Raw genomic sequence first — 18,245 nt, 5'->3', positions numbered from 1 at the left:
ACGACAATGATATTTGGAATTCATATTATTCAATACCCATTTAACATATCATTTCATTTTTCTCTTCGTATCACATCATTAATATATCCGTTGAAAATTAAATGTAAGTGATTACGTTTTACATCACTTAGAAAGGAAAGAAGAAAATGTTGGATATATAAAAAAGGGGATATATATGTCTAATGCCTTAAGGTTTTAGGGGGAGATCTGGTATCTAAATCTCTTTGTGATCTTGGACGTTTAGTCTATAACCGCTTCCGACACTCTCCAAACACTACGACAAATGGTATCAGAGCTCCGGTTAGGTTTAGTTTGAGGAGTAGGAGTGAGAAATCGTTGGATATCACACTTCTCTACTATATATAGAGTTTCCTTCCCATTTAACACGTGTACATCAAAGACTTTCCTTTTATTTATGACATAATCCAGCTTTTAGTTTTTTCCACTGGGTAGTGCGTTGCTTGTCATATCATGCTTGCTAAGTGAAAATAATTTTTTATTAGATAAATTCATTTCATATTTGGTGCTTGCTGATTCTACCAATTTATATAGGTTGATTTCTTTTTCAGTTGATGTTTGATTTTCTTTGTATTATATCAACTCTTGCATCAAAATATTTGTATAATCTTTATTCATTTAGAAAACTTACTATTAACAATTTTCTTCGGAGACAACACATCATATCTCTCTTTCCTTTCTTGAGGTAATCAATTGAATCCTACTCTTTCTTCTGTTCTCTTGGAAACAAGTAGATTTAAGTTCATTCAGTTGTAACTTTGAAAACAGGTGGTGATACCAACAATATAATCACCATATGAAGCACAGATACTCCTTGGATTACGCGTGTCCGGTGTCCTTGTCCGTATCCGTGCTTCATTTTCCTATAATTTAATGTATAGTATTATTTTCTCTATCCTTTCTAAGCATATATAAAAATTTCTGCATGCAGGGTTTATAGGGAAGCAATTTATTTGAAGTCAGTGTCAGTAATATGGGATCATCCAGAACAATAAACTCAGGCTAGTAATTCATATTTGTTGTTTTAAGCTTTCTCAAAATGACATTTTCTTAGTTATCACTTGCTTATTGTTTTTTAGATGCAATTGCAGAAACTGAATGGTTTCTGTTTTTTGTGCTTTTTTATTCACTAACTTATTGCTTTTCAAATGTAATTTTAGTATTTTTGTGCTTTTGCCTTTTGTGTTGGGTAGCTCAACTGGTTTAAACTAATTTTATCTTTGTTATATTATGAGATACCATTAATTTGTAATTACTTATACTTATTTCAAGTTTATATATGGATGAAGGATCATTTGATTTTGTGTGTTGTGTTGTGGCTTTCTTAAATTAGCCTTTATTATTGTATGAAGCAGGGATATCTTTGTTTGAAATTGAATATGGACGTTGGATTGAAGAACAAGATCGACAAAACGAAGAACTAAGAAATGCATTGCAAACTAATGCATCTGATATACAACTTCATCTACTTGTCGAGAGTAGCTTGAACCAATACTCAAATCTTTTCAGAATGAAAGCAGAAGCTGCAAAGATTGATTCTTTATATTTAATCTCTGGCGCATGGAAGAAGCCGTTAGAACGCCTTTTTCTTTGGTTTGGAGGATCCTGTCCGTCACAGCTTCTAAACGTACATCCACTAATCGTAATCTGTTTGAATTTTGTTGTTAATATAATTTTTTGATATAACTACCATATTGAATTACAGGGAGTGAATATGTCTCATTTTAAAGGTTTGGTATATAAATTTCAGTTTTATTAGTAATCATAGAAAACATTATCAGATTCCAAACACAGCCAGAGTTACTTGATATGCAATCTCATTGTTGAGAATAACACATATTTTCAATCTGATATTCATTCACTACGAAGGTTGAACTAAGCGATGACAATTTAGAGACGGGAAAAGGCAAAAATTTCTCATTTTGTCACCAAGTGTGAGAGATGTCAATTGTGATGACCAATTTTATGTTTTCCATTTTTAATTTCGTTCGTTATTTCAACTTTGTTATACTATAACATATACTCTTACACAAACAGTAAAAGTAAAATTCCTTTAGATGTTATTTGGGGTTGGTTTTGACTAGACTATTAGTACTATCAATTTTCATTATACATTTTGTAAATTGTTAAATTATCATGTTTTGGAAACATCATAAGAGGTTTTATAACGTCGATTGATACATGCAGCTAATCCGCATGGTGAAAAAATATTTGTTGTTGTATAGTATTGTGGAAATATTAATGACCTAATAGAAACTACTTGACTTTTCCTTACAGATCGTTGTACCGAAGCTCGATGCTTTAACTGATCAACAAATTGTTAACGTTAACAACCTTCGTTTATCCTCTCTTCAAGCTGAAGATGCTCTAACAGAAGGGTTAGAAAAACTACAGCAGAGTATGATCAACAACATTCAAGCTGATCCACTGGATTTTGGAAACTACGGCTTTCAGATGGCAGCTGCTGCCATTGAGAAAGTTGAAGCATTAGAAAGTTTTGTAAACCAGGTAATGTAACATCAAAATTTGCACATGTTTGTCACTACTCACACATAACTTGAGTCATGTGAACATTATGTGTAGTCCCAGTAAGGTTTCCACGTTGCGATTATGCCACTACAGTTGAGTATATATAAAATCTTTGCTTTGCTTTCCAAATTACAGTCACAAACCTTTTTTCAAAACCCTGTTACAATAGTACTATACACCTATACAAACTTTTATTCCCTAACAAGACTAGTAACCTCTTTTTTTTGTCTCAACCCTCCGGTTCTCAGGGAAATATGCTTGTGAGCTTGATAGAAAGGAACATTCCTTAGAATCCATATTGAATCAAACTGAAATATATAGTAAATAGCAATTGAGATGTTCTATAGAGAGTTTGTGAGACATTAACAAACTAATCATGTAATAACAAACTATTCCTAAGAGTTAGTCCTACATCAAATGTTTTACACTTTCAATAACTAAATTAATGTTTTCCTTTCTCTACAGGCAGATCACCTCAGGCAACAAACTCTGGTGTACATGTCTCGTATCTTGACAATTGTGCAAGCTGCTCAAGGCTTGCTGGCTATGGGGGATTACTTTCACCGTCTTCGCACTTGTAGTTCTTTGTGGACTTCTCGTTCATGTGATTCCTTCTACACTACTCAACAATCAACTTAGGACATCTTTCGCTCTTAAATAGTTTTATTTTTTATTTGTTTAAGATATAAATATATATTACATATGAACAAGTAGGTGTGTTCACAGGTACGAGTGATCCGTTCAAACTGATGATTCAAACCAAACAAACATTTATTTTATCCGAATTCGATCAAGTTCAGATTCATCCCAAAACAAATAGTTTTAACCCGAATTGACAATCAGAACATCCTAGAAGTAGAGACGAGAAATTGGTTAAATTATTTTCTATCACATGTAATGTAAGGATATAAAACATAATACTATGATATAATTGTCTCCAATGAAGTTGCTGAGATTGAAGGGGCCATTGTTTTAGTAGATATGTGTTTTTAAAATAGTCCTATTATTTTGTTCAGCAGGTATCTCTTTATTTGAAATCGAATATGGACGCTGGATTGAAGAGCAAGATAGACAAAACAAAGAACTAAGAAATGCTTTGCATAATAATGCATCTGATATACAACTTCATCTACTTGTTGAGAGTAGCTTGAACCAATACTCAAATCTTTTCAGAATGAAAGCAGAAGCTGCAAAGACTGATGTTTTCTATTTAATCTCTGGCGTATGGAAGAAGCCGTTAGAACGCCTTTTTCTTTGGTTTGGAGGATACCATCCATCACAGCTTCTAAATGTACATCCACTAATCTTAATCTGTTTGAATTTTGTTGTTAATAAACGGAGAAAGATAAAACAATTCTCTCATTTCATCGCTAAGTGTTAGAGATGTCAAATGTGATGATCAATTTTATTTTTTCCGTTTCTAATCTCTGCTGTCATTTCAACTCTCTTTCCCTGGATATCATGCTAGACTAGCAGTACTATCAATTTTCATAATACATTTTGTAAATTGTTAAATTATCATCTATTGGAAACCTCGTAACAGGTTTTATAGCGTCGATTGATACAAGTAGCTAATCCACTAGTGAAAATATATTTGTCCTTGTTATTGTTGTATAGTCTTGCTGAAACATTAATGATCTTGTAGAAATTTCTTGACTTATTCTTACAGATCATTGTTCCCAAGGTTGATGCTTTAACTGATCAACAAATTGTTGACATTAACAATCTCCGCTTATCCATTCTGCAAGCTGAAGAGGCTCTAACACAAGTGTTAGAAAAAATCAAGCAGAGTATGATCAGCAGCATTCAAGCTGATCCCATGGATTTCGGAAACCACGGCTTTCAGATGGCTGCTGCCATGGACAAAGTAGAAGCAGTACCATCTTTTATAATCCAGGTAATGTAACATCACGATTTCGGCTTCTTTGTTACACAGACATATATATGTTATAACTTATAATATTATTTTACACCTTCAACAGCCAAGTTAAATGTCTTTCTTTCTCTACAGGCAGATCACCTTAGGCAAGAAACTCTGGTGCAGATGTCTCACATCCTAACAATTAGGCAAGCAGCTCAAGGTTTTTTGGCTATGGGGGGATACTTTCACTTGCTTCGTAATTTTAGGACTCGTTTGATGTCCAAGATATAATAGCATATAGACCTTGATAAGCATGTAATATAATATATAATATAGATAACATTTGTCCGTTTGATGGTTAGGATGGAAAGACACGATATGATAATCATATCCTCCTTAAATCTCATGTTTGATGCACCAAAGGGATAGGATAAAATAAACCATTTTCCTATCATATCCTGATTTTCCTTTGTAATTTCTATCATTAGTATAAGCTAGTATAAGATGGGTTAGAAATTATCCTGACGGGATTAGAACATCATTTTTTATTTACTATCTTGATATTATGCCATTTTTAAAATATTGTCATTTTTAAAATAATGATAGCATGTATTTTCCATTGTAATTAATAACATGCCATTTTTACAATATTTAAATAATTATGAGAGCAATTTTTTCATTTAATTACAATGATATCCTATTTGTTATCATGTGCGCATCAAACACATGATAGGATTAATGTTTATCATGTCTTTATCATATCCTAACTCTATCCAACTTTATATCATATCTTGCTTCTATCTTATCCTGACCATCAAACGGGCCCTTTTAATAAATAATGTTATTACCACACTCTTTTGGGACATTCATCTACTCGCATTCTTTTATTGATTAAAATTCATATGAATCTCATCTAATATATTGGATCCACATTCTTTTATGTACATTCTTCTATTAATTTGCTTTTTTAAGTTATATTTAGAATTTATTATTTTCCTATATTATATTTTAAAAGAGTAAATGAGTGAATTAATTTTTCATCATAATATTTTGGTTTTTAAAAATTAATATAAGTAGAATTTTCTATTTTTGAACAATTAATAAAAATTAGAAACTTCAGATGTTCTCTAGGATGCAATAGCTCTTTTTTTTTTTATCATTTATTGGTTCAGTTATTGTAATGAAAACTAATAAATTTTAAACTGATAATTTTTTTGAAGTAAACTTATCTATTTTACTCATTAAAAAAACAATTAAGTTTTAAACTCGTTTTAATTTATCACTATTTCTTTTTTTTTTGGTTATGTAGCTTAGTGGCTAGAAATTCACTTTTAAAGTGAATACGTGGGGTGTCCGGGATTCGAACCCCGGCCCCTGCATATAACCATGCATTAGCTCACGGGGACATTTATCACTATTTCTATGTTAACACTATCTCTCTTGAATTTGAACCAACAAAATTAAGCCCAAGAATTTCTGGGACTTTGTAGCCACACAACAATTAAAACTTAGAAGAAAAAAAAAAAAAAAAGCGTAGTTTTAAAGGGAATTGAACCCGACGAGAATCAAACACGCAACCTTTTGATCTGGAGTCAGACGCGCTACCATTGCGCCACGGATCCGCTGATTTTACTTTTTGTTGCATACTTTATTTATACTTTACCAAATTGGGAAAGTTCCAAATCACATAAACTCTTCTCCTTAGAGTATTGCTTTCTTTATACTCTAGTTATTCTGAACCCTTGTACACGTATAAAGGAAGGTTCAATTACTGTATTTTGAGGGATTTAAGCTACGGTATGTATACCAACAACTTTTTTAAGATGTCAAAACATCACTGCTCTATAATTTATAAGTACCATCCAATATAAATACATCTTTTCTAACAATAAGCAATTATATAAGCTAAGTACATACCTACATATGCACTTCTGTGAAAATATTCTATGCTATGCTGACAAAAAAAATTCCACTAGTTGAGTGGGTTTGATATGGTAAGATTTAAAGGACATGACATTTGGTTTATTTGGCCAGCAAGAGTATTTTTTTCATCAAATTTGGGGTATTCACATATTCAGATGAGCAATGATATTTGTACATCCATTCCATAACAATTTTAGTGACAATCTTATTTTTCTCTCTTCTTATTGGTCAAAAACAATAAAGAGAGAAAAAGGAAGAGAGATGATAAGACCATCATGTGAATGAGAGATAAAGTTATACAAAAATTATCATAAATTAATTGTACAAATATCATTTCTCTATTCGGATTTGAATGCAGTACAGGTCCACATGCCAGGGTGATCATTGAAGCAATTGACCAAGAGCAGAAGCTGTAGCTTGAACTTTGAACCACATATGTTACTTCTCGTTGTAGATTTCTAATTGCATTGTTTTATTATATTTTACACAAGATAAAGTTTAAAAACAAAATGATGTGAAGGATAAAAGACATTAACATCCCTCCGTCCTATGATTAGTGACCATTTTGTTAAAAACTATTGTCTTAAAATAATTAATTTATTTCATTTTTCAATTTAATATTAATTACTTTTTTTAATTATAATTATAATTAGGGTGATGCTAACTTGTGCCTTTAGGACACATTATAAGGTTTCTATAAAGAACAAGTATTTATCGAGAAACATTAAATTTCAATCTTATAAGAAATAAATTGACAGAATTTACGATGCATAATGCTATCTTTGGAACCTTAACTTGTGTCCTTAAGGCACCTTAGGGCACAATTTAACATTTCTCTTATAATTAATACTACTTTCATCATTCTCAATTCAATATATTCTACTTTACATTTATGATAATGGTGAATGCACTAATATTTGACAACACTTAAAAAATATTTTTCTCTCTCTTTCACTTATACATTTTTCTTAGTATGTGTGAAATGAGGAAATGACTTACTTAATCTAGGACAAAGGGAGTAGCTATATATGTGGTTGGGACTAGTGTAACTATGGGTTGACCGCTACATTTTATTTCTAATACTCTTTATCATTCATTCTCTTACTAGATGAAATTCATCTCTATCTCACATTTTGAAAATTGATTCAACATAAAATAGTGAAATTTAAATGTGTTTTACCCAATTAAAAAGTGTTCGAGTTTTAGAAAGAAAGTTTTTCTATCATTTCTCTTTTTTCTAATACAGTAACGATCATCCAACCACAATGATATAAATGAATTAATATAGATAAGTACTAAGAACACCCTATTTTCAATACTCTTTCTAATATTCACTATTTTATTGGATAAAATCAACATGTCTTTCACACTTTAGAAACGAAATTCATATAAAATGATAAAACTTACATTGATTTAAGTCAATAAAAGATTGATATTAGAGAGTGTCAAATATTTGTGTTTTTAACATTCCTGTGTAAGTACTACCTCCGTTCCTTTTTAATTGTCACATTTTGTCATTTTACACAAATCAAGACAATCAACAATTGATCCTACTTTTGATGCAATAAGCTATATTTTTACTATAATAACCTTATTCATTTAATATCTCATTTCATATATTTCTCTCTCCGCAATAAATAACTAAGGACAATATTGGTAAAACAACATTTAATGTTGCATTGAAATTTGAAAGTAACGGTTAAATAGAAACAAAAATTTTCTCCAAAAGTGACACTTACAAAGGAACGGAAGGAGTATATTCTAAAATTTTGCGGTCCATGACGTGGACCTATATAGCCTACCCATATGGATTGGATTCAAAGCATGTATAAAGTGCTCAAACCTAGTTAAAGGGGAAAATGTGAGATCCATTATAAGTTAAATGGAGTTAGTTTGCACATCACTTTCATTGCCAAATGTCAATCCATTGTTTTTGCACATGAATCCAATTTAGAGAAGATTCTTGTGTCTATTGCAGTCAGCCAATCTAAGTTGTCAGCGAGAAATGTTATTGTTGTTAGAAAACTCACATTTCAACTTTTTGATCGTTTTCAATAATAGAAATCATTGGTTTCAAAAAAATAATAGTAATAGAAATTATTGACTACTATCACAACTAGTTGCATCAAACCCATTCCCTATTTTATATTTGATCTTATTTTTTCAACAAAATTAGAGCATAAAAGCGTTATATGTTCTGACCTAAAGTATGTTGTGTGTTTGTTAAGATATATTTTTTTTTTAAACTCGGTATTCAATTTAAGGATCGACTAATTTGAGGGGTTCAATCTCATCGCCCACTTGCAAGGGCCCGTTCTAAGCTAGAGCTAAGCTCTGTATGAACTTACCCACCGAAATTAGCATCAGAGAGGAAATCAAACTTGAGACCTTGAAAAGAGCACAATCCAAGATTTCAAGTCAACCACTAGGCCAACCCCAAATGGGTTACTATGATTTGTGTAATCTCTAATTAAAACACATTTAGTTGATTAAGAAGAGTGTGTTTCTAAACTATCATTTGTCTCAATTTTTAAACAGCGTGAAAAAAGATTGTATTTTGGAATGATGTTGTTTTTATGTCTTCTTTACCATGATATTCATACGAAGTTTTCGGTGTCGTTTAACAGTGATTAATCTTCATCGGAGAATCTGAGATTATGTGGGCACACGAAGCGAGTTCTTCCCTTTCAACCAATTTTTTTTCTCCATACACATGAGACAAAAATCAAAACCCTAACCACATGTTTAAGTGGTTGAAGTCTCTTATCACTTGGATTGTGGTGGCCGAGGATTGAATCACGTATCTTGCATATATTATGCATTAATGTCCATATCAACTGAGCTAAGCTCAGGTGGACTCTTATCACTTGGATTAATCCATTAACAGTGTTTTTAAGTATTTTCTAAAATGTGATAGAAGTACATATATGACTCCACCTTTCTAAAATGATTCTGGTTATGGAAGTCCCTTTCTTTAGTCCGTATTACTGTCGGCTAAGAAACTACACACACTAAAAACAGGTTCAGTGTAAATCCAATGAAAACCATTAACATCCCTTACTCCAAAACAATTGAACAACATGTGCATTTATTTTATGTGGTGAATGCATGCACCGTGCATTATGTTGGAGTGTGATTTTGTTATACTCCTTGATCTCCATGAAAAATCCTATGTACAATTCAATCCTCTTGTAGCTATTAATGAATAGTTTGAATAACAAGATTTTTAGGTTATTATTGCAAATGCAAGTACAATTATCTCATTGAAGTTGTCCTTATATATTATTACTTATGTAAAAAGCAAATAAACCCATGTTAAGGTTGATTTGTCCATTAGTTGTTGGGCCCCGTCCTTATCAAGATCAGGTGGACTATCACTATCAAATTTCACAATTCAAAGTGCATTGAAGCATTATTCTCCACAAAGACACAAACCCAAATGCAGATGTACGTAACAACCATTGCGTTTGGTGATGATGTGGTATCATCGATTGTCACTAATTCACATAGTGAACTAGGGTTTTTTTTTGTTCTAATTAGATGAGAGGGAGTTCCCAAATGTAGAACCAAAGGGTACTTTTTCAAGAATAAACTATCAATTTAATTGATTTTTTTTTTAATGACAAAATATTATATATATATATATATATAGACACACACAGAGACACATATGAGGGGATCAGATCCCAGGTAGTGCACCAAAAAGAAAAAATAAACACACCAAGACCCCCAATGAAAAACCATTAGCACCATCAAACATGCTGAAAACCCCTAACAACAACTCCTTAAAGAACCATCACCACCAACAGAGTTTAATTAAGCACCCGAAAATAATTTTTGCTCAAAACGTTCAGCTTCTACCACCAATCAACTTCCGGTCAGTCGGAGGAGACATCACAAAAGCCTAAAAGGACCTGTGTCAAAAATCTAACTCTCAATCTCAAATCAAAAGTGATCGGCCCACCAGACTCCCGACACACATCATCAAGGCACCCCTGAACTCACGAAGCACCAGAGCAGAAACCTTAACATGTCGAAAAATTCGGCGCGCCTTTATCCAGATGCCAAATTCCTAAGACATATAAAAGTTGAACAATAGCGCAAACGAACCAGCTCGAGCACAAACAAATCAAAACAAGCCACAAAATTAACCTGCATCACCACCACTTGAACAACACCAAAGACAACAGCACGAAAGCCTGCCACCCACAAACACCACCGACAACCCAACAAAAACAAACCACCAACACCGGAGGGAGACTACCATCTGAACAACCAACTGAACCTGAATAGACCGGCCCACACCACAACCACCGGCTAAACAACCACAAACAACCACGATCCTTACGACCACGAACGATCCAAAAATTGCGAAGAAGGAGGATTAATCGTGAAGGACCTGCAGTCACTAGCAACAGAGTGGTCATAAAGGCTTAAGGTACGACAAACGACTACTCCGTCAATACGAAGCATCTGCACACCCAGCTCTTTCGAGCAACAACAACCAAGCAACCAAATCTTAAATCCTAGAGAACAGGAGGCCCGCTAGCGGCAAGGCTCTGGTGACACCAAACAGCACCACAGTGCTGACCCCCAACCCCGTAGTAGAAAAGAAATGCACTGAAAGTGTAGAGCAGAACATAATTGGTGACGTTTATTATGTTGGTGGATTCATTAACGGTAAAATTATCTCTGGAATCCTAATGGTACCACATGCATCTAGATGAGTCTAGAACATTGCATGCATTTGTTAATTGGTGAGTCGAGTCATACTTGGATATGTCAATTGGTGTGTATGTGCATACTCGAAAAAGGTGAGTTTTACGCATTGCTTGGTTGTACTTGTATACTTGATGATTTATGATGATGTTGAGTTTATTAATCATTTGAAAATTTAATAGTGTTGTTTGCTTTTCATTTGATTTTACTTAATTTATGAAATGTGAACTAACCCCTAGTGGTCATTTGGTTGACCGCCTACCTTGTTCGTATGGATGAGTAGACGATGTGCAGGAGTAGTTTGCTTTGCTTGGTGAGCTGTTGGAGGTTCGCTTTGGAGCTATGTCTTTCGTTTCCAGAGTCTTAGTGTGTCAGCTCTGAGTAGGGCGTTTGGCTGTTTATGCTTATTGTCTATTTGACATTTTATCACTCAGTATGTTGAGATGAGATTTTATATTTAGTAATGTAGTCTGATTTATATGACATGGCTACTTGGAGATTTTATTAGCTCTTGATGAGATATGATGATATTATATTCAGCTGTGATGTTTGAAAAATTATTTATGCATGTTTTTGAACTTATTGAAGAAATAGCATCTAAATCCTTTGCATGATTTGTATTATTTACGTGATTTATCACTTTAAGAGTTTAAGGTGTTACAATAGTCTTCAAAAGTTACTTAGTATATATTTTTCTAATGCAAGACAACAACAAAAATTCAAATTTTCTTATGATTCTACTCATGTTTATTAATTATCCAGGATCAGGTGATAATATCAGGTGTAATGTTCTAAAATGTTACATACTAGTGTAACGCCCCGTGCCAAGCACGGGATACATTTTATTTAATTTTTTTTAATATGATTTAAATTTTAACAGATTTTTTAAATATTATTATTTTTGTTTCTTTTCATCCATAATTTTGGCGTTATGTGGTATTTTATCTTCGTATTTAAAATTGAACAATAAATAATCATTTATTGAGATCAAAAAGTTAAATTTTATAGATGACTATTTTTGTAAGAGTGATAAAATAATCAACAAAAGTAAAATTAAACCCAAAAGATAAAAACACTATAAATAATTAATATATTTCTAAAAAATTAACTAATTAGTAAATGGATATGATTACCTATGGTTAGCTTTGGTTTGTCAGTCATTCAATATATCAAATGGATATGATTACCTATGTTTTAATTTTTCACTTTTAATAAAAATATTAATTTTTTACTTAATCACAATGATCTCTATAATCGCAATTATAAATAAAATAAAAACCTAAATTCAAAATTTTAGTTACATCTATTATTTTTATTGGTTTCATAAATAATATTCATTGACATTATTTTTTTAATTTATCAAAATAAGCACATTTTTGAATAAAATTTACCTCATAAATATATGTATATTTTGTATTTCATTAAAAAAAAAATGAATTTTTATGTTAAATTTTGAATATAAAAAAAGCATTAACAAATCATGTTTGGTTTTATATTTGTGAACAAAAAATAAGTTTAAAACACAAAAACAATATTTTTAAAATAATAGGTTATCGCTAATTATTCACACTTAGGGAAACTTAATTTTTGTATTTACTTTAGAATTTGTGTAAAGTTTAAGACATAAGTAAATTGTAAATATGGAAACTGTATTTTTTTTTATTGAAGTTCAATACATGCAACAAAAACAATTTGTTCAATTGAAAATTGAAATTCCCAAGACAATAAAAGAGGTGCCATGCATCACCATACAAAATAACATTATACCAAAAGGTGTACAAACTTTACCAAAATAGATCTGTAATTAAAAAAAAAACCTTATTATTAACATTCTTCAACTCCTCAATAGTGGTCCTAGGAATAAGTAAGAGAAACTCCTCGTTTACAGGTATGTGAGATGAATTTGGTAACCGGATCAATCCCGATGCAGGAGAATTTGTATTTGCATTAAGAAAGACTAAATAGTCAATTTCTCCCTTGAAATTGTAAATTTCATCAATTACCCCCTGAAATTAACAAAACTTCAATTACCCCCCCTAAAATTTCACAACGTTGGTCAATTTACCCCCTCCGTCAAATTTTTCTTTTAGTGAACATGACGTTTTGCAAATACCCCCTGAAGTTTTGCACTTATGTGCAAAATGCCCCCCAAACTTAAAAATTTATATTATTTCTTTCTTAAAAACAAACAATTAATAGTTAAATATTAAAACTAACTATTAATTTTGAAATTTGGGAAAACTACATCCATATATACATCAAAATAGGCTCCAAAATGGGGAAAAATATGTATTTTTTAAAGTGACAATAATGGGATGATTTGTGGATTAATATTGGGGGTTGTGTAGTTTAAATTGTTTGAGCAAATTGTTGAAGGAGTTGGAGGAGTTAAAAGACTGAGATGGTGAAGGAGAAAATATAAATTTAAATCTGATTATTAATTTGTTTATAAACCTCTAAAAATAATAATTTGTCTATTAGAAATAACCATTATTGTCACTTTAAAAATATACTTTTTTCCCTATTTTGATGTAAATATGTATGTAGTTTTTCCAAACTCTAAAATTAATAGTTAGCTTTAATATTTAACTATTAATTGTTTGTATTTAAGAAAAAAATAATAAAAAATTTTAAGTTTGGGGGGGCATTTTGCACATAAGTGCAAAACTTCAGGGGAGTATTTGCAAAACGTCATGTTCACTAAGAGAAAAATTTGACGGAGGGGATAAATTGACTAACGTTGTGAAATTTCAGGGGGGTAATTGAAGTTTTGTTAATTTCAGAGGGGTAATTGATGAAACTTACAATTTCAGGGGGAAATTGACTATTTACTCCCCTAAGAAAGCTATAATAAAAAGTATCAATCAATAATATTATAACTTAAGAAAAAAAAATTATATTAAAAAAAATATATATATCTTTTCCTTAGTTCCTTTGTTTCACCAATTTCAGGATTGAATGTGATTCTAGTGGAAGAAAATGCATTTTGCAATGCTGGTTTTCCTATCATTAAGATTCAAAAGTATATGAATCAAGTATATATATTCGTATAAACAAACAATCACAATTGCTAGTCATAAATTATTACCTTAAAACAATTTAACTTTTGTCATCATAATGGCTACAAAAACATTTTGAGATTCATCGGACGATAGGAAAGAGTTCAACTCTTCAACATACTCTCCAAAAAGAGTACATTTAAAACGGTACCTATTTAAAATTGTCAAAGATTATACAAATATTAATAAAAATACTATAAAATAGGTCTTAAAAAATGACAATTACAAAAAACAAAACAAAAAAAATCAAACCTACCCATTTGAATCCAATTCAATGACATTCATTTTAGTTTTTACACCATCTCTTTCGTACTCTCTTTCAACTCCAACTCCAATCATGACTCCAATTACATCTGGATATATAACACACATTAAAATTTTGATCAAATTACTATTTATTATTAAAAGAATATAACGTACAATTGAATCATATTAAACAAAACATTTTATTAATTCAATATATAAATTATTGTGTTATTTTTGTAAGCAAAAATAATATTTAAAAAAGTCTACATGAAGAAAATTATAGTCACTTACCAACTAAGTAGTTGTTGTCGTAAGATTCATTGAAAACATCAGGTGTAGGTGTAAACGAATACACGTTTATTGGGACCAAAACAGTTTTAGATAGTTTGACTTTTGTGAAATTCAGTTTGTATTCGTTGCGTGATGGTCGATACGAACCACTGTTTGCTAGCAACATCAAATGAGGAAATCGTGAACACCATTCCCTCTTGGAGTTGCTTCTTGAACTTGTAGATCAATGTTCTTCGTATAGACGCACCAATTTGATCACCCTAGATAAAAAAGATGAGAACACTATACTTTAAACAAAAAATACTAAAAAAAACAAAAAAGAAAAACGATATGAAAAAAGTACCTTTTGATCCATTAGAACAAACTCCATGGAAAATGGTAGTTTTTTATTTTTGTAGTCTTGACCAAACCAAGCACGAACAACCCTCACAACCAATGTCCACGATTGTTTTCTTGGCGAAACATCAGAGATGAAGTCGTGCTTCGTAGATATTTTCATTTGCAATAGAAAAATTACAGAAATAGTTTAGAATATAGATATTAGAGCACCAAAGAACAGAAAACGAAGTACTATATTTTGTGATTGTTGTATACTCATACCCAAAATCTCTACTATTTATATAGAAAAATAGTACCATAACGGTTAATATATATTAATTATCAATTTAACCGTTTTAAAATTAATATTATCAACGTCTTTAATATTATAAAACGTGCATTAAACAATTAAATTATATTTCATGTAACGTACAAAAAATTAACTTCATAACATTTGAAATTTAATTTGATATTTATTAATATCTTATAAATTATTATGTAATATAGTTTTGTAACAAACAAAAATTAATTATATAACCTTAAAAACTAATTAATACAATTAATTTTTTAATTAGTAGGTTAATGCCTTAGTGTAACGTCCCAAAATTCAAAATATAATTTATTCAGTTTATTTATTATAATTTTATAACCAACCAAATTTTGAATGTTACATATAAATGTTAATTGAATATTAATTAGATTAATAATTATTTGATTTGTAACGTTCAAATTTTTATTGTAAAATATAAATTTTAATCGAAACAGTAATTATATTAATCATTATCTGATTGTAACCAACTATTTACTTTATGTACAATTTAATGTTAAATAAAAAACGGTTTTTAATAATAATTAAAATTATTAAGGTTGTATTAAAAATTAGGAGGAATTTTGGGAACATATGCTAAGTAGGCTTTTGATGAGGTGGACATCCTTAGAGGAAAGGAATTTGAAATAGACTATTTCTAAGAACTCTAAATTGTTAGTATAAAGATGTCGATGGAGTCTAAAGCAAGTAATAAAAGTTCATAATTGTTAATTCACCATAAAAAACAGTTCATAATTTATTTGATTTCGGCGTGTGACAAAAAATTGAACATGTATTATTACTTGTTTCTCTACCTTGAAGGTAGTAAATTGGCATATCAAAATCACAATCATGAAAGAGGGAAGGTTGGAGCAACCCACAATATAAAAAGATTCCCTAAGCTACCCCATTTATAAAGCGTAGGAGCACTGACATTCATGAATTACTATAAATGCTTAGTTTCATTGGTTTCAAATTTTGTTTAAAAATTCTCACTATAATTATAGAAACCCTCCTCTCTTTAGGGGGACGAGAAAAAGACTACTAGTTCCTTTTTTAACAAAAAATTAGGTAGGTGAGTTAGATTTCGAAGACACTTGCACATTTTATGAATATAAAGTATTGTATTTTTACCACTAAACTAAATTTTTGAAGTTAAAGTGGTGAATTCAATACTAGTTGTGAGAGATATTGATATTTAATTTTCGATTCGTTTATTACTTATATTAAATAAACCTTATGAAAAATGAAAAAAAAGAAGTTATTAATTCAGTTATGCGATTAAATGGAACAATTTAAATCGTTGATAAACAAATCAATAGTTGATAGCATTAGTTTAAGATATATCATTGCTCAAAAAAAATAAAATAATAATATCTTAATTTTATCAATGTATAATTACGCCATTAATAACATATCTTAAAAATACAAGTTGTTACTTTTGTCATGTATGATTACACCATTTTCTATATATAAATTTACTTCTTTTAGCTCCATAATCTCCTCTTTGATCATTTATCCAGAACTTACATGTCTAGGAGTGTTAGCGTGATTTTGTAGTTTTTTCTTTTCTTTCGGGCTTTGTCCCTCTTTGTTGACCCAAAAATTGAATTACATCTTTTAGTATTTTAATCAATACTCTAAGAATATTCATTAACATTCTTTAATTTTATCATTTTTCTAATCGCTTTAAAAGAACCAAATTCAAACGTGTGGCATATATATACTTTTTTTTAAACATATGTCCAACCAAAAAATAACTATAATAAACCTATTTATTCACCCTTTAATTATGTGGTATTAACCATGAGTGTCCTACGCACTCGTTTACTTTGGTTTCTCTCATCCATTCTTAAGCACTAGTGAGGCGAAATTATTCCTGCAAACATGAAGGGACCCTTATTCATGAATTGAATACTACTTGAAAGGTATGTATGCAGATTGGGCCCAAGCTATATAACGGCCGAATAGAAGACAAAAAACTTGGGAAAATTGCTCTTCTCCCATCCAAAATTGCTCCCTCCAAAACAAATTGACGAAAATATCCTCCAAATGATATAAGTCACGAATGTGTCATACCTATCGTGACTTAAATCACGTTGAATTCAACGCAGGTTGACTCACACCTATTACAGATCAACGTGACTTAACTCACATGAATTATTTCAGTGTGAGTTAAGTCACGCTCTGCCTGTGTCTAATAGCAGAGCAGTATAATTGAGTTTTTTTTCTCCCTATTTTCCTTCATTCGTTTTTACTTCCATACACTCATTCATTCATTTTCATTTTCATCCCTTTTTCATCTATTCATTCAAAGTTAAAAAAATACGAATATTCATTCAAAATTAAAATACGCAAAATTAAACTGAAAAACTAATGAAAATGTTATCAAAATGTGCAGTGACGTGAATGTAAATATAATACATGAAAATCCCCCAAAATGTCATAAAACTAACTACGAATCTAAAATGTCATAAAAACACTAGAATAAGACCTTACTTCTGTGGACTATGGCCCATAGTCCTCCTCTATGGAACCGGCTCCTCCTGGATAATGATATACTCCGACATGATATCCTCCGTAATGTCGACAAAGAGAAGAGATGTAAACACGTCAGAATATGACATAGCACTATTGAATTAAATTATTTTATAGTTAAAATTTAAATTCAATTATTGTTATGGACTGGTCAAAATATCAACCACACGTTGACACGTGGCCTAGCATACACTGCCTTACGGCTCTGCACATGTTGGAGCACGCCAGCTTGAATGCACCGTGCCACACAAAAGTTCGCCCCCGCACGAGGATCACCCTACACGTGTCCTCCTCCTTCCCTAGTCACACGCCGCATTACCCCCGGAGACGGTTATGAGCAATGCACGCTTATATAAGAGTGAACTTGCTTCACTCTCAAAGTATGATTCACTTTTAACAACACTTTCTACACACTCTCTCTTAGTTACATTACTGA

General features: G+C 31.1%; 1 protein-coding gene and 1 non-coding gene across 6 annotated transcripts; one reads left to right on the top strand and one right to left on the bottom strand.

Moving 5' to 3' along the window:
• The first annotated feature begins 433 nt into the window (after positions 1-433).
• LOC112421960 (transcription factor TGA7) lies at positions 434-4,960 on the top strand. 5 transcript variants are annotated; one of them, XM_039834569.1, is made up of 8 exons: positions 434-552; positions 950-1,019; positions 1,374-1,645; positions 2,296-2,526; positions 3,013-3,151; positions 3,564-3,838; positions 4,217-4,444; positions 4,559-4,960. In XM_039834569.1, the coding sequence occupies exons 2-8, from the start codon at positions 992-994 to the stop codon at positions 4,697-4,699; spliced, it is 1,314 nt and encodes a 437-aa protein (XP_039690503.1). In that variant the 5' UTR covers positions 434-552; positions 950-991; the 3' UTR covers positions 4,700-4,960. The 5 variants fall into 5 exon arrangements, with proteins under 5 accessions (XP_039690503.1, XP_024640009.1, XP_024640010.1 ...); XM_024784241.2 differs by lacking the exon at positions 434-552 and adding an exon at positions 559-703 and having other exon boundaries at positions 3,567-3,838; XM_024784242.2 differs by lacking the exon at positions 434-552 and adding an exon at positions 559-703 and having other exon boundaries at positions 4,563-4,960.
• Positions 4,961-5,958: 998 nt separating this feature from the next.
• TRNAW-CCA (transfer RNA tryptophan (anticodon CCA)) lies at positions 5,959-6,030 on the bottom strand. The gene has a single exon. It is a non-coding gene; the product is annotated as a tRNA-Trp (tRNA).
• Between the last annotated feature and the right edge of the window lie 12,215 nt (positions 6,031-18,245).

Source organism: Medicago truncatula, chromosome 5 (genome assembly GCF_003473485.1).
Source record: "Medicago truncatula cultivar Jemalong A17 chromosome 5, MtrunA17r5.0-ANR, whole genome shotgun sequence".
Lineage (NCBI taxonomy): Eukaryota > Viridiplantae > Streptophyta > Magnoliopsida > Fabales > Fabaceae > Medicago > Medicago truncatula.
This window is presented reverse-complemented; position numbering and strand designations above follow the sequence as displayed.

Bases quoted from the DNA above. Each gene is read 5' to 3' on its own strand.
- LOC112421960 (XM_039834569.1), top strand. From the start codon at position 992: ATGGGATCATCCAGAACAATAAACTCAG. The intron at 2,527-3,012 runs GTAATGTAACAT...CTTTCTCTACAG, and splicing joins TAGAAAGTTTTGTAAACCAG to GCAGATCACCTCAGGCAACA. The intron at 4,445-4,558 runs GTAATGTAACAT...CTTTCTCTACAG, and splicing joins TACCATCTTTTATAATCCAG to GCAGATCACCTTAGGCAAGA.